Raw genomic sequence first — 16,024 nt, forward strand, 5'->3', positions numbered from 1 at the left:
CAAAGAGAAAGTCTCTGTCCTCGCTGATATGTCCTTAGTACCCTCTTTAACCCTTGGTAATCCCCCTGCCTTGGGGAAATGGCATAATTTAATTATATTTCATTTTTCCTTGTATATTACTTAAGGCAAGCTCTCATGGTCCCCTAGCCCTGAAAAAACAATAAAAATAGAAAAATAAAATAAAAAAGTAAGTAAAAGTTTTCAAATTCATGAGGAAAAACAGTCACTGACCTAGAGTGGCCCGGGACAGATACAGCCAGGGTGCAGGTGGTATGGGATGTCCAAGGTCGTGGTACACTGGGCAGTGCCCAGGGCAGCAGGGCCCCTGCAGAGGCAGCTCCCCAGTCCACCTCAAGGTTTCCCGGGATCTGGCCGCTGGGCCAAAGTGGCTCATCCTGTGCTTCCCTCCCCCTGCAGATGTGGCGGGCTGGGGCTGGTGCTGGCCAGCGCGGGCTTCGGCATGCTGACAGCACCCATCATCGAGCTGCACAACCAGAAAGGCTATTTCCTGCACCACATCATCTTTGCCTGCTGCACGCTCATCTGCATCATCTGCATCCTCCTGCTGCCCGAGAGCAGGGACCAGAACCTGCCTGAGAACATTTCCAATGGGGAGCACTACACGCGCCAGCCACTGCTGCCGCACAAGAAGGGGGAGCAGCCACTGCTGCTCACCAATGCTGAGCTCAAGGACTACTCAGGCCTCCACGATGCCGCAGCCACAGGGGACACGCTGCCTGAGGGCGCCACAGCCAATGGCATGAAGGCCATGTAGCCGGGCCTGCAAAACCTGGGGCTCAAGGATCTGGGGCAGCTTGGACACAGGTTTACAGACCGGGGACCGAACACATGGCCAGGGGTGGGAAAGCTGCCTCACCCAAGCTGAGCCTCTCAAGTGGTATGGGGAAATCCTGTCTTTCTAAAAGTCCAAGGAGCACAGGTCGGAGGAGACAAACTCTTTGGAAATAACCCTTCCAAGACTTTCTTTTCTGCCATTAAATGTTTGTATTTATTTTGGTCATTTTTACAAGAAGCACTTTATTTCCTCTCCCTCTCACTGATCACAAATGGCATCACCTCCTTCGGCAGCAAGACATGGGCACTCTGGGAAGCTGCCACAGTGATCACGGCCACGGCCTGCCCCTCTCCGGAGATGGGACGTGGCTCCTCGCAGCACCCGGGAGCCAGATGTCACCTCTGCCGTCAGGAGCCCCCCACACTGCCTGCCTGTGTGCAGAAGCAGGACATGACCATGGAGCGTTTCCGGGACTGCATTTTAGACAGAGTGAAATGTACATGAATTAGGCTTTTGCTAGAGAGTCTGCAATGGTTTTTTAAGGTCCTTTTCCCCTTCTGTTTGTAAGGTAAGAGCTTCTGTTCCATATGCAGGAGAAAACAGCTCCCAGACACCATTAAAACCAGCTGCACCTTTCCTTCAGGATCATCCTTTTGTACTTGATGCTGAAAGCTCTTGGAGAAAAAGCTTAAACATTTCACCAGAAATCTTAACGGAGCAGCAGTCACATCGCCACAGCTTTATGAGTACACAGCTAACAGATGCGTCGAGGCCTGAGCTGTGCTCGTTTTTATTCCTCCTCTCCCAGATTGGCTCCAGCAGAACAGCCCCTCGTGCACAGCCAGCCCTTGTGCTGGCACTACTTGAAAACATGGCTCCTTTCTAAGCTACAAACAATAGGAAAATAACTCAAAAAGATGGTGGAAGCAAATCCACAGAAGCGGGGCTGCCCTCCCACACACACCCATCACCCACACCTCGAGCACACACCACGAAGATCACCAGCTTGGATGGCCATCCCTCAGACATCACTCCAGGAAGCACCTGCAGGAGCTGGGCCCCCTCACGCCTGCCTTCCTGGGCCGGCTTCCTGCTTTTAGTCATTGGCTCAGCACAGGGGCAGGGCTTCGGGCAGGGAGCCAAGATTGAATCCTCATAGGTGAGTACAAATGACCTCCAGCCTCTCAAAAGCACCAAGACAAATTGAGAGAAAGCAATAACTCACCAAAGCTCAACGCTGCCCCTGCCCCGATCTCCAAGGGTTTCTTCATGTTCCTCGTTTCACCCCAGAAAGTCAAGGTTTCCTCTTGGCATTTTCAGAGGAATCTTGTAGGACATCCAGGGCCGCTAAGAGACAGCCTCCTTGGTAAAGGCAGGCACCACTTTATAGCAACTTGGGCACCAGCTTTTCTGGACAGCCTGGCTTCTTACTGGAATTGTTCAATTCACCCGTTCTCAAAGTGTGTCTTTGCCATGGAGACAAACTGTGTCCATCCAGGGAAATTGTGGTCTCAGGCCTGGGTGAGACAATGAACTGACTTCCGATGGTTGCTAGAATTCACAGGGCAGAAAAGGGGTTATCTCCCCTTCCAGCTTTCCACCTGGCCTGCTTCTTGCTGTCTCCACCCATGTCTCCTCCACATCCTGTCCACACATCAGTAGGAGCGTAGTGATATGTAAAGACACAGCAAGAGGCAAGCAGACTCCTGTTTCCAGTGGCTGGGCCAGGCCAACACCTGGGGTCTTGAGACGCCCAGGAAGGGAGTCTGGCCGGCCTCTCCTCACTTCCCTTGCTCCACGTCCAGCTCCTCCTCACCTTCCCTCTTTTTTAAAGTCACATTTCCATGTTTCAACATTAGTTTGCATTCACCTATACAAAGGCCTTTCTTTAGATCTGTGCAGCCTTTGCGTGCCAAATTTGTGAAATTCCTTTTACCTTTTTTGGAGTACTTGCTACAAAGCCACCTGTCAACAAACCCCATTACGTACAGAATAGGACCTGTCCAGCAGCCAGGCCACTAGGCAGTTGAGGAAGGGGGGAAGGTGAGAAGGATCCAGCGAGCCCCTGAACCTGCACCTGGACATGTGTACATCTGCACCCATCACCCTCAGCAACAGGCCACCCCGCAGTCCACTTGCTATACTGTGGAAGGACTTGCTAAGTGATGGAAGTTGCAAGCAGTCGCATACTGGTCGTGTAAACAGTTTTTTTTAGAAACTGAAGCTGTAGAGTGCTGCCCGAAGTCTCTAGGAAGGCGGCGGCAAGGTACAGCACTCGTACTCTTCCAGTCGTGGTCTCTGGTCTCCACCTCAAATGACAATAAAAATCCTCCAACAAAGACAGTGCTCAGCACTTCTGCCATCAGGACTAATCCATCAGTGACTGGAAAAGGGGCTAGCTTTAGGCCTGGGCTCTTGGGACCAGAGTCCAGCGGGTGTGAGGCTGACTAGCCGACGGTTAGCGGATTATGTCTCTCAGACAGCAAGGCAGTCCCACAGCTCTCCTCCCAGTGCAACCTCAGGAGGAGGCTGGGTGCCCGTTCTGTTGCAGCTTCAGCCTAGGGATAGCTGAGGCTGCCAAGAAGCACTTTATGAAATGTTACCAGAGCAATGCTTCTCTGTGGGCTATGCCCACAGGAAATCTGGTACCAAGTGAGTAAGGCGGCAGGGCCCACCCAAGCCTGACACACGTCTAGGCCGCCAGGCTCTGCAGGGGAGGCTGCTACGGCCGCCTGCTTCCCAGCAGTCTGTCGCGCTTGAGCCCCTCAGTCCTGTTCCCTTCCTGGCTAATAGAGCCTTCTCAGGCACCCAGTGTTTCAATTTGGCCCTCCCACCCCCTGCTACTCTCCTCCACACACCCCTGCGTTCTACCAGCCTACCTGTCAGCCTTTCAATAAAATTATGCACAATTATGAACACCTGAGATGGAGCTGAACATTTCTTCACTTTCTTCTTTTCCTGAAGTCAAACTCTTATCAAATACTCTAGTTATCACAAACAGGAAAAAGGGTTAAATGTTTTTGTTTACTGACAGTAAGATCCCCTACTGGTAAGATGGTTTGGCTACAGAACAGAAAGAAAACAAAAACAAACCTTGGAAGGGAAGTATAGCACCCAAGACACCACCACTTCCTAGAGCCAAATGAGCAATCCCAAACTGGAAGTACCATAAGTGAGCCTGTGACATCACACCACCCGGCCCAAGGTGCCGCACATGCGGGAGAGGCCAGCACTCCCACTGTCCTCTTGTCTGGAAGGCACCGCCTCACTTCCATGTGCCCTGTGTTTTGGAAAAGCAGCATGGTGTGTCCTGTCTAGTGGGGAACATTTCCCTCCCTGTTCTGAGGTTGTAACATAGTAACCGTGTTTCTGTGCGTGTGGGTGGGGATTCTCTGACGGTGCTCGTTCATAGCACAAGCTTACACTGAGTTCTGAACTGTCCTTCACAGCTGTGTGTCTGCATGGTGTCCCATCTGTTGTACCTTTGGGGAAAATTTGTATGTAAATGTACAGAAATAAAAATGTTGCCCCATTAACAGATTTCCTCTGGAATGTCTTCGCTACCTCACCTGATGGTATCCAACGAAGGGCATTTCACTACCACTGATGAGTAATCAAGTCCGCGTTCATTCAGACCTCACTGCATCACTACTGTTAACGCCTCTGTGAGCTGTCTTCATTGACCCCGAGTGGGATGGAGGGAGGCGGCTCACTCTGCTTCGAGTCCTGGTCTTAAACGTAGTCAGAGGCAGAGGCTGGATTAAACACACATTGTTTACCGAGTGCCACTCAGACCACCTGAGATGGGGGCCATCAGTAAAATTAGGAATTTTTTTCCCTTGTTCATTTATGTTCTGCTGATCCGTGGTCTGAAGGTTCCTAGAGACGTCTCAAGAATGAGTATCTTACACTGTGATTCTGTGAGGAAAGACTGGTAACCCAAAACTCTCTTCTCTAATGTAGTATTTTTTAACGAAAATGACAATATTTCTTTAATAAAGTATTTATACCAAACTCTTCTCTCCATAGCCCTGATTTTGTGTCACTTATTATTATATTCCCAGAGAGGTGTCCACTTGGCTTTGCAAGCTGCAATGAGACTGGCCAAGGCCTTGAGGTTAGCACGGACAGTCTGCAAAGGAGGGAAGCATCCGGAACCACAGACTTACTCCTCCGAAGCGCCTTTCCATCCTGGCCAGGGTCACCACCTCTATTTGCCTGCTGCTGGCACAGTGCAAGACTCTCCCTCTGAATGAAACATGTTACAGGGTCCTGAACCATCTGCCTCTGAACAAAAGGGTTCAGATGGACCCCAGAGATTAGGAAGTTCTTTGCCAGCAGTCCTCAACCTTGCCTGCACAGAGGCACCAGGGGGGTTTTCAATCCTGCCAAAGCCTGGGCCCCAGACCATCTGAACCTCTGGAGAAGGGCCAAGACCGGAACCTACTTCAAGTGGTAGGATTAAAGATTAAAGGCTAAGGAGTACAAATGACCAGAGCAGGTGCCTGAGGTACTCTGGATTGGGGATATAAGAGAGGGAAGAAGGGAAGATGATGAAATGACAGGAAGAGCAAGAAGGACCTGAAGCCTCTGAATCCATAAAAAGGGATAAAAGCATAACTGACATTTAACTGCCATAGTTTGCAAAGCATTTCTACCTACCTACTTAATCTTAACAAGAACTGATCAATGTGGGGATTACTCCCACTTCATAGATGAGAAGACAGAGCCTAGAGAAGTCAGACTTCACCAGACCACAAATGTAGTAATGGGGCAACATAGGGAGGTGCTCAAATGTAGGCCCAAGAGAGAACACAGCAAAAAAGGAGTCCCCAGAGGAAGGGTTTAGGGAAAACACAGCAAGAAGAGAAGTGCCCTGGGGAGGGGTCACCGCAGTGAAGAGATCAATGCATCAATTCACAAGGCGGAATTCTGAAGAATGCACACACAAACCTAAAGCATATTTATAAAGCACTTTAATTCTAGATGTACATAACAGTCCTGTCTAATTGAAACTCTTTTAGATTAGATTACAGCCTTCAATCCCAACAAAAATCCTATTTCATCCCTCTAGCACTCAGAGCCAAATGAGGACGTGTGTACCTCCCACTCTGCCTCGCCTTCCCCAGGTGGCTCAGTATAAGCCTTTTGGCCCACACACTGCTGAGAAGGAAGCTCAAAAGATTAACCCCTTAAAAACAAAATGGGAAAGCAGCCTGATGATAAATCAAAATTCGATCCATTTATTTACATGTACATTGTACATAAGTTACAAATTCTCACTGCTGCCACTCAGCTAGAACTTTTCGGGGAAAGCCTCCATCTCTTCCTTGATCCTGTTTTCTACAAGTAATGCGAAGTTACTGTCTGTGTTTTGAAGGTTATAGCTGACAAACACCTGTTTGTTGGTCTTCCTGGCTAAAAAGAGAAAACACATTGGTATAGCCATGCCTGAAACGCTGCAGGCCGTGTTCCTCACACCCACATGCAGCTGGGAAATGCTGGGAAAGAGGAGGGGTTGGAGGGAGAGAAGCAAGCTCTAATCTCCACGCCTCTCTTCAGGCAGGTGCTGCAAATGCAGAGGAGTCACTCAGGACTCTCCCAGTCTCTGCACCTGACCCGGGGATCTGAAGGGCATGCCCCACCTCAGCAGCCTCCCTGGGACTTGTTTGAGAGGCAGCTCCTGGGCCCCACCCAGCCCTCCTGAACCAGAAAGCCAGGATTTGGGGCCAGCTGTCTGCAGGGACAGGCCCTGCAGGTGCCCTGCACTGCTTAAGAACCTCTGCTCTACACAGATGGGTTTTTGGTGTTCTCATTTTTTCTTAATTTTTTAAAAACACAAAATATAAAGTATTTTAAATAAAATATTAAAGCTCTCCTTCAGCACCACCCCACCCCTAACCAGTTCCACTTCTCTCCCAATGGTAATCCTGCATTTCCATGCATTTGCATGTATGTGTATACATACACACACATTCATGTGTGTATATATAGACATGTGGACACACATGTAATTTTCTAGTGAATGTAAGTTTTAGCCCCTTTCCACAGAATCAATAAAAAATAGCTGAGGTGCACATTGGGCCAAATGTAAAAATCAAGCAGAGTCACATGCCCAGAAATCTAAAAGCTGATACCCTGAAAACATGTGGGCAGGAAGGCTAAGGCAGTTCAATGCTGCCTGTCCCAGTGCAGGGCCTCCTCCCTCAGCCTCCCCCACACCCACACCTAGGGCCAGTGCAGGATCTACTCACCTCTGGAGAGGCACTGACCTGTCCCCACCTCTGCATATGGTAACCATGTACTTAGCCTCATCACCAAAAGGCAGAAAGGTGGTGCGGTGAGGCTGAGGGGCACGAGGCCACCTGCACCATTACTAAAGGCTGATTTAGAACACACGTCACAGGATCTCATACAGGCAGCAGTTCTATCCTTTCAATTGCTGCTGTCTGAGCTACAGTCCCACGAAGAACCCTGAGAGGCAGTGTCGCTTGGGGGTGCAGGCGTGGGCACAGGCCCCACCATGGCCTAGACACCTCTTCCAGCTTTGTTTGTAAATTGAGGAAGGAGAGAGCCCAGGACCCCAAAGGCCTGTTTTTCTGCTGTACAAGGCTTTGTGATTTTTACGGCTGAAGGGGTCTTGGGGATTGCTTAACTGACTGTCCCTACATGGCAGCCAATGCACCTATGAGAAAATGAGAAGGTGGAGAGCTCACCCTCTGCCACAGGACAGTGCTGAACTGTATGGCATGTGTTTACATCGAGGTAAAGCGGTTTTTCTCAAAAAAAAAGGAATGTGTGTGGTGAAAGGTGGCTGTTCGGTTATTCCAAGAGCTGGTGTTTAAAGAACAGCTTACAGTACTTAGCACAGAGCCTCAGACCACCGTGCTGGGTGCAGTGTGCCACACAGGCAGACAGCTGTGCCCAGTTATCTGCTCAGCCCTGCAGGGACCAGCCTCACCCTTTCCTAGCTCCATTAGGCAGGCTGGGGCCACTCGTGCAGAGGGTGATCTGAAGGCAGGCAATGTGGTAGGAAGCTGGGTCTCGCCAAGCCTGGCCAGGAGGAGTCTGTAAGTCACGCCCTGCCCTCTCCCAGGGGCAGGAAGATCCCCTCTACCCCAAGGGGGCCCCCTGGGATTCCAATTGCTCTAACTGCAGAGACAGGAAACAAAGCTGTGTGTGGAGGCATCATCCCCCTCAGACCCAAGCTCTGCCCTCCAGAGCCATAGGAGGGGGGGTTCCCCTTGGCCACATCAACTCCTGCGATGCTTCCAGAGCTACTCAGAACCCCCCAGGCCTTCCCTTTCCCTACTTGCTTTCATCTCCCAAGTAAGATACTGACTAGGGACATCACTCCCTTTTCATTACAGGGCGTTTTCAACTTTAGGGCCAAGGCCCAGGCTCGAGACAACTGGCATAGTACAGGACTTTGCTGGACAACCCCTTCTTGGTCTGAGCTCTGCAGCACCAGTCCCTTCAGAGATGCTGGAAGCCACAGCACACTCGACTTGTCGAGATACTGAGAACCCCTTTTTTGCATACAGATACGAGGCCTCCATCTCACAGACATTCTGGAGCCTAATTTACCTTATTGATATAAAAGTTATTTACAGCCTGCCAGACAAGCTCACAGCACCTTCTCTACTGGAGTGTCTCTGCAACCCCACCCAGCTTTTTGTCTGTATAAATATGAACACCTTCCTGAGCCTTCTCCCACCAGCCAGGGCCACACAGTAACCTGTTCCATCTAAGCGTGCTACCCCTTACATATTCACAAACACAAAGTAACACACGGACACAAAAGAGGGCTTTTACTTTCATGTGGCTCAAAAAAAAAAGATGTAAACACAAAGCGGGAAGGACGGCAATCGGGAAATCGGGGCGAAAGCTAAGCAGGAATTCTATCTTCTGTGTAACTTTTCTGTAAATTTTAAATTACTTCCTGGTTAAAAATTACCAAAGTAACTTACAAGTCAAGTCTTTACCTCCAGGGGAGTGAAAAAGAATACTTCGAGTTCCTGAAATGCTGACCTGTGTCCTCCCTGATCTCTGTCCTCTCCACACACTGCCCTGGGCCTGCTGGGGACGCTCTACCCTGCCCTGCCTTCCCTCGCTGGCCAGCGCTCCCCGGGGCCACATGCCATGCTGTTCATGTGTATTCACCTCAGTGTGACTGACACAGAGGTTCTGGCTTGTCAGGGATCAGGTCCTTCTCTGCCCAAGACACAGAGGGACTCCGTCACTGACTCCACAGCAGAAGCATCTGGGCGAGCTAGAGATGGCCAAGTCTGGGCAGGAGACAGATATCCTGTGCACACCGGCCACAGGTACTGGGGCTGGGCATCACAGAACACACAGCATCCTTACCTGGCCCACCTGGGTATGTACAGGAAGTATGTGCTGGGGTGTGGGAGGGGCGGAGCCTTCAGCCTCATTGCCTTTCCTTAATCCCTGCTCTATGCCACACTCACAGGCCAGGCCAGTCTCCCCTCCCAGCCCTGAGGCGCATCACACTGTGAGTGAAGGACAGTCCTTCCTGCACAGGTGACACCTGCTCCACCAGCTGCAATGACTCCTCCTAAGACGCTGGAGGCTACACCTTGAGCCACTGCACACAAGGGCTGTGGGCACTGCTCACTCTCTTCTCCCAGGAGGAGGTAAGGCACTTATGAAAGGGAAATCGGCTCGTGGACTCAAGCCGAGGACGAAGTAGGCATCCTCTGGGAACAGGCCAGACCTGGGACAGTGGCAGTGACAGGTGGGCACGGATGTGTCCCTTAAAGAAGGCACAACATGCAAAGGTCTGAGCTTCCCAGCACCAATGAGGTGATTGTTCTCAACATGAAGATTCTTTACTTCCAAAGGGACTTGCCTCATGGTTCCTTTAGAGTGGGGCTCCCACCTGGCTGGCTTGCAGCACCAGCCGTGGGTACGTACCTAGGCGCTGGGCAAGGCCAGTGGAGGTCGCGTCGGAAGTGTCTCCAAGGAGAGAGGTAGACACGGGGATGGAGTCCTAAAAGAAAAGCAAAGGGCACTGCAGCTTCTCCAGCCCCCGCAGGCCAGCCACACTTCTGGCGTCGGGGCTTCTGATTCTTCACAAGGGCAGCAGTGGCAGATTCTGAGAGGGCAGACACAGGTAACCGAGGGAAAGAGGGGGTGGCATCCGTCAACACCCAAGTAGGTAGACCCCATGTCACATACAAGGTTGATATAGTTGGGACAGATGAAGATGGAACCACAGTGCTGTTAATAAGTTTCAGGACCAATTTCACATGAAGGGCTCATTTTAGGGTCTGAAACTCCAAAGCATGCTGAATGAAGGTCAACGTTACAATCAAAAGGGAAGCAAACAAGATCATTCAGGCCACAGCAAGAAGGAGGTGACTTCCAGTCTGGGCACCTGTGCCCTGGTACCTGGCACCCCACAGCAGCTAGCACAGAGGCAGAACGCCTAATCTCCCCATCTCAGCCTATGAGGGAGCATGCCACTCCAGCCCCTGCGGGCTCCTCGGGGTCAGCAAGTGTCCTATGACTTTGAGAAAGGGCACCAGCCACCAGCATCCAAATAGGGAATACAACAACTCCGAACATGCTTGGCCAACCGCATTTCAGACAAGAAGCAATAAGGTGAAACAAGCAGCACCAGTGATGCTCACATCAACAAATGGGCCTTCGGAGATGCGGGGGTAACCTGCTCCCAACTACTTTGGGAGCAATCTCTCACCATTAAAAATGTCTAGCTAGTTCCATAAGTGCTCCCAGCACTTTGGGAGCCTGTGGAGGCAGGAATGCTTGAGACCAGGAGTTTGAGACCAGCCTGGGCAACAAAGTGAGACGCTGTTTCTACATTTTTATTAAAAGAAAAAAAAAAGTAAAGAAGGTCTAGCTTAAAAGAAAAAAAAAACTTATTGGTAATATGGCCAAAATTGCTCTTATCAATATAGCAGATTTCTAGGATAAGCAGCCTGGATACAGAGGTCTGAAAATCTTAGAAAGTGGCAAGATTTCTAGAGGTACAGAGACTTTGGGGTTTGGTCCCCCTGCCACCCCAACTGTCCTGGTGGGGACAAGTGAACGGAACAAAGCTACTGCGCGTCCGACAGTACAGCATGGCACAGACCAAAGGCGCTGCTCATCTCCTAAAGGCTCAAAGCGACTTTACAAAAGACAGATCAAAACGCACAGAAGGATGAAAGCATTTACTGTATGCTTTTTCACTGAAAATGATACAAAAAAATATGATCTTAATGAGCCTGCCGTACACAGATTCCTCAAGTTCAACATTTAACTGCACGGTAATAGTATTTATAGTTAAACCTCCTAGAAAAAAAGAAAATCTACCTTACCCAGGGTGGTCTTTTCCACCAAAAGTAAAAAGTAAAGCCCCTTCGTGTTACCCTTCTTCACAGTTTATTATTTCAAAAATCGCACCAGGACTGCGGTCTCACAGCAGATGCATACCCAGAGGCGTTGCTGCAGCTGAAGCACCGCCTTCCACTCCTAGAAACCGGCTGAGGGTCCAAGAATCCTGGAACAGGCAGGGGCCCAGGTCCCAGGCCAGCTTCCCCCAGGCTGGTAGGACTCAGTGTCACCAGTCCTACAGCCTCTCTGGGCGCCAAAAATCCCTGCTCAATCCAAGGTCAGCCAGCTCCAGGTTGCATTGTTTCTGTTGCCTACAGTCTTACACATAGGAGTTTGGGGAAGCGGAAGGAAGGAGACCTCACACATCATCTGGAGCCATTCTCCACACGTAGGCTGGTAAAATTCCTGAGAGGGGCCAAAGAGTAAGGAGTTTAGGCTTTATGGGCTACAAAGTCTACTAGAACTTCTCAGCCCTGCCACCAAAGTGCAAAAGCTCCCATAGACTCTACCTGCATGGACGGTAGATGAAGGGCCAGCCCACGGGCCACAGGAAGCTTGTGCTTCCCGCCTCAGGCTAAGGCCTGCACCTCTTTTCCCCAGCTGGCTCAGCCCTCTGCCCCTGGGGAGAACTTCCAGGCACACTGTGGCCAGTGAAGAGTGGGGCTGGACTTCTGACAGGTCAGATAACTGAATCAGTCCTCTGTTCCTTTTCCTGCCTGGACTTGCTGGAGGGTCTCTTTCCAGATGAGGAAAATACACCCCACTGGGAGCTGTGACCACCATGTGGTGGGGTGACCAAAGCCGCCCACAAGAGGAGCCTACTTCTTCCAAACTTGCTAGCCCAAACCAACACTGCACAAAGGGAGACAAGGAAGCGACACCAGGTCTGACCAGTGCCCAAAGCCTTGCCCACTATTACTAAAGTCTTGGGATTAAGAAAAGAATGAGAGGTAGCACAGAGCACACGACCCCACCCATCACCCATGGTCCCCACAGGCCTCCTCCACTGCTGCCTGCTCAAAGGCCCACCACCAGGACCCTCCAGAAAATTAAAAAAAAAAAAAAAAAATAGGAAACACCCAGGAAGTGTCACAGGCTACATGGCTTAAAACAACAGCTTTATTTAAAATAAGGAAACACCCAGGAAAAGAAAAGCAAGAAAAGAATTCAAATGCCATCTCCTTCCTGAGGCCTTTCCAGGTATTGTCAGGCACAACTAAAGGGCTTGCCCATGACTTCCTGCCCCCAGCATCTTCAGTCTTCACTGCCTGACTAAGGCAGGAAGGCTCACTTCCTCAGAATAGCCTCACTAAGGCGGCCTCACTCATTCATTCCACTAGGCCATAGAGAGCAGCGTATCAGGAGCTAGGGATACACACACTCACCCTGGACAACCAGACAAACCTCACCATGGAACACTCAATAGCTGAGAGAGGGAGCTAACAAGGCCGGAAGAGCAGCACTACTGATTGTGAGGGCAGGGAGGAGCTCTAAGGGGTAACAGAGCCCGAAGGTCACTGGAGTCTTTGGGTGCTCTGAGTTCACCTCCTGAAAGGTTTTGAGCAGAGAAATGAAAATATCCAACTTCAGTCTTAAAACTATCATTCTGTTGCCCTGGTTTCAAGGCAGTGTTGTGGCCTGAACTGTGCCCCACAAAAAAATATGCTGAAGTGCTAACCTCTGGGTACCTATGAACGCGACCTTGTTTGAAAATAGGGTCTCTGCAGATGTAATTAAGATGTAATTCAGGCTGGGAGTGGCAGCTCACGCCTGTAATCCCAGCACTTTGGGAGGCCAAGGCAGGTGGGTCACGAGTTCAGCAGTTCGAGACCAGCCTAGCCAAGAGTGAAACCTCGGCTCTACTAAAAATACAAAAATTAGCCCAGCATGATGGCCCGTGCCTGTAATCCCAGCTACTCGGGAGGCTGAGGCAGGAGAATTACTTGAACCTGGGAGGCACAGGTTGCAGTGAGCCAAGATTGCACCATTGTACTCCAGCCTGGGTGACAGAGCAATCCTTAATCTCAAAAAAAAAAATCTGATTTAAGACAAGGTTATACTGGAGTAGGGTGGGCCCTTAATCCAACATCACTGATGTCCTTATGAGAAAAGGGTCAGACTCACTTTGGGAGACTGAGGAAGGAGGATCATCACTGAGGCCAGGCGTTCAGGAACAGCCTGGGTAAAACAGTGAGAACCCCCATCTCCAAAAAAAAAAAAAAACAATTAGCCAGGTATGGTGGCACATGTCTGTAGTCATAGCTACTCAGGAAGTGGAGGAAGAAAGGTCACTTGAGCCCAGGAATTTGAGGTGACAGTGAGCTACAATAATGCCACTGTACTCCAGCCTGGGTGACAGAGAGACCTTGTCTCAAAAAAAAAAAAACGAAGAGAAGAGGCTGGTCTGAGTGGAGTGGTGTTTACAACTAACCAATCACAACCGGTCAGATTTCCTGTTCCTTTTCCACTCCCACTGCTCCACTTGACTAGCCTAAAATAAATAAATAAAAATGTTTAGGCCGGGCGCGGTGGCTCACGCCTGTAATCCTAGCACTTTGGGAGGCAGAGGTGGGTGGATCACCTGAGGTCAGGAGTTCAAGACCAACCTGGCCATCATGGTGAAACCCCATCTTTATTAAAAAAAAAAAAAAAAGTTTAATGTTTTAAAAAGAAGAGGGAAATACAGAGAGACACACACAGGGAGAAGATGGACATGTGATGGCAGAGGCAGAGACTGGAGTGAGGCATCGGCATGCCAAGGACCACGCAGTATCGCCAGCACCGTAAGAAGCAGACAGAGGCTTGGGATGGTTTCTCCATCGGGGGCCTCCAGAAGGAACTAACTCAGCCGCCACCGTGATTTCAGACTTCTGGCCTACGGAACTGTGAGAATAAACCTCTGTTACAGTTTTAAGTCGCTAGGTCTGTGACACTTCCCGACAGCAGCCCCAAGAAACCAGGAGACACTAGGCAGCGATGCGGAACGCTGTAAAGGCGGGAGAGGAGGGGAGATGGTGATGTCCCAGGCTCGGCCCAGCGTGGCAAGGTGAAGGTGAGGGGGGCTTGGGTTTTGTCTGCTTTGACTGGCGGCAGTGCCTGGAGAATCAGCGCGTGGAATGCTGAGAAAGAGAAGTGTGAAGAAAGAGGAATCAAAGACGACAACGAGGAGGATGGAGCTGCCATTACAGCACCGCGCACGCGGAGGGAGGGAAAGGTGTGGGGGCGAGAGCCTGGTGTTTGCCTGTTGCAAGGTGCCTGAGATATCAAGTGGAGAAGCAGGAGTCCCCTAAAAATTATCAGCGTGGTCAAAATCCAGATGACACGAGAGCTACGAGGTAGACGAGTCCCCGAGCGCGCGCGGCGAGGAGAGGTCCAGGACATTCTGACCTACAGAGACCACGGGACGCAGTCGCAGGGCGGCGGGACAGGGAGAGGGGCTCGGGGCCCGCGCTCAGCTCCCGGGGTGGTGCAGGCCCGGGCGCCCGCGGGTTCCCTAAGACATACCGCAGGAGAGCTTCGGGGGAGTCGGGCGACCAGTGGAGCCAGGAGAGGCCTGGGGCTCGCGCAGTCCCCGCGCCCCCACGCCCCCGCCCCGCAGCCCGCACCCTCTGCCGCCAGGCACTCACGTAACGGCTGCACATGGCCACGGCGAGGTTGCGCAGGTGCGGAGTGGCCCCCACCCACAGAAACAGCGAGTCCGTCAGCCGCATGACGTGGAAGTGGACCAGCTGCTCCCACAGCCTCGCACTGAAGTTGTGAAGGGAGACGTCCCAGCCCGCGGCGGCCACCGGACCCTCCATGCCGTTCTCAGCTCCGGACCCACAGCACCGGGTCGTCACAGCCGCCAGCCCGGCCAGACCCGATCGAGCGAGCGCCGAGAGGCCGGGCGCGCTTTCGCTTTCGGTCCCGGAGGGGCGGGGTGAGGGGCGTGATCAGGGCGGGGCGAGCTCGGAAGGGGCTTGGGTTGGGGGCGTGGTCGGGGCGGGGCGGCTGCCGGCCCTGAGCTGAGTAGACCGAGACTTGACCTTGCTGTCCTGGGCTGTCCTGCTGGCCTCAGCCGCACTCCATTACCTCTCTGGACGCGCCGGGAAAACCCATTTTAGTCGCAGAGTCCGACGGTGACCTCTAGGAGCCCACGGGCGCCCAACAGAACTCTCCCTCGCTTTGTTCCCTGCCCCCGCCCTAATTAATATATTATTATTGAGGTGGGGCATTCAAGGACTGAAGCCAGCCGCACCGCCCTCCCAGGCCTTGACACGGCGCCCTACAGACATTCACTTTTAATTAGTTCTTTAAGCACTCTGAGAACAGCCATCTCTCGTCCCACCTCCTCCTCCTAGCAGCCCTTTAACTCCAGGGAGGCCTCCATTGTAGCTAGCCCTAATTAAGAATGGCAAGGGTATTGGGAGAAAGCCTTTAGAAAGGAAAATTGTGTCTACTAAGTTGGCAGGAGGACGGGCAGGCACCCTTTTGGACGCCGAGTCCCGAGCTGCAATCGTGTACAAGCACAGGCCTCAGACTACGCCCTTAATCTCCCTGAGACTCAGTTTCCTCGTCTGTAAAATGCAAATAAAAACAGGTGCTTTTCAGAGAAGTAGAAAGGATCGCAATAGAGTTTCATGAGAAGCACCATGAATCATCCCATTGTCATACCCATGGAGAGACCCCTTAAACTCTTTGGGACATTACAGAGTTGAAATAAGGAAGCCTTCAATGGGTTGAGAACGTGGGAAAAGAAAACAGCCCACTTTGTCAGATTCTGTTACACCTGACTTTAGGATTTAACTTGGAACCCCATGAAAGATCTGTTTTTTAAATCTCTCATAGATCTAAGTTGACTAAATTGAAATTTAAGAGGGCATTTTC

At 51.2% G+C, this 16,024-nt stretch overlaps 2 protein-coding genes across 8 annotated transcripts in view; one reads left to right on the forward strand and one right to left on the reverse strand.

Annotated features, from left to right (window-relative positions):
* SLC22A23 (solute carrier family 22 member 23) overlaps window positions 1-4,810 on the forward strand; it is a 188,189-nt gene extending 183,379 nt beyond the window's left edge. For all 7 annotated transcript variants that reach the window (XR_013533801.1, XM_035295057.3, XM_035295051.3 and 4 more), the window contains one exon: window positions 418-4,810. Coding sequence is in view for 5 of the 7 variants with exons in the window: in XM_035295051.3 (XP_035150942.1) it covers window positions 418-775 (358 nt within the window). In the remaining 2 variants the exon portion in view is untranslated. The remainder of the gene's footprint in view (window positions 1-417) is intronic.
* Window positions 4,811-6,018: 1,208 nt separating this feature from the next.
* PSMG4 (proteasome assembly chaperone 4) lies at window positions 6,019-15,031 on the reverse strand. Its single transcript, XM_078368437.1, is given in 5 exon segments — window positions 6,019-6,214; window positions 9,164-9,194; window positions 9,197-9,294; window positions 9,734-9,809; window positions 14,785-15,031. Coding segments are annotated over 5 exon segments (501 nt in total). The 5' UTR covers window positions 14,959-15,031; the 3' UTR covers window positions 6,019-6,092.
* Window positions 15,032-16,024: the final 993 nt, after the last annotated feature.

The sequence above is a fragment of the Callithrix jacchus genome, chromosome 4 (assembly GCF_049354715.1).
Source record: "Callithrix jacchus isolate 240 chromosome 4, calJac240_pri, whole genome shotgun sequence".
NCBI lineage: Eukaryota > Metazoa > Chordata > Mammalia > Primates > Cebidae > Callithrix > Callithrix jacchus.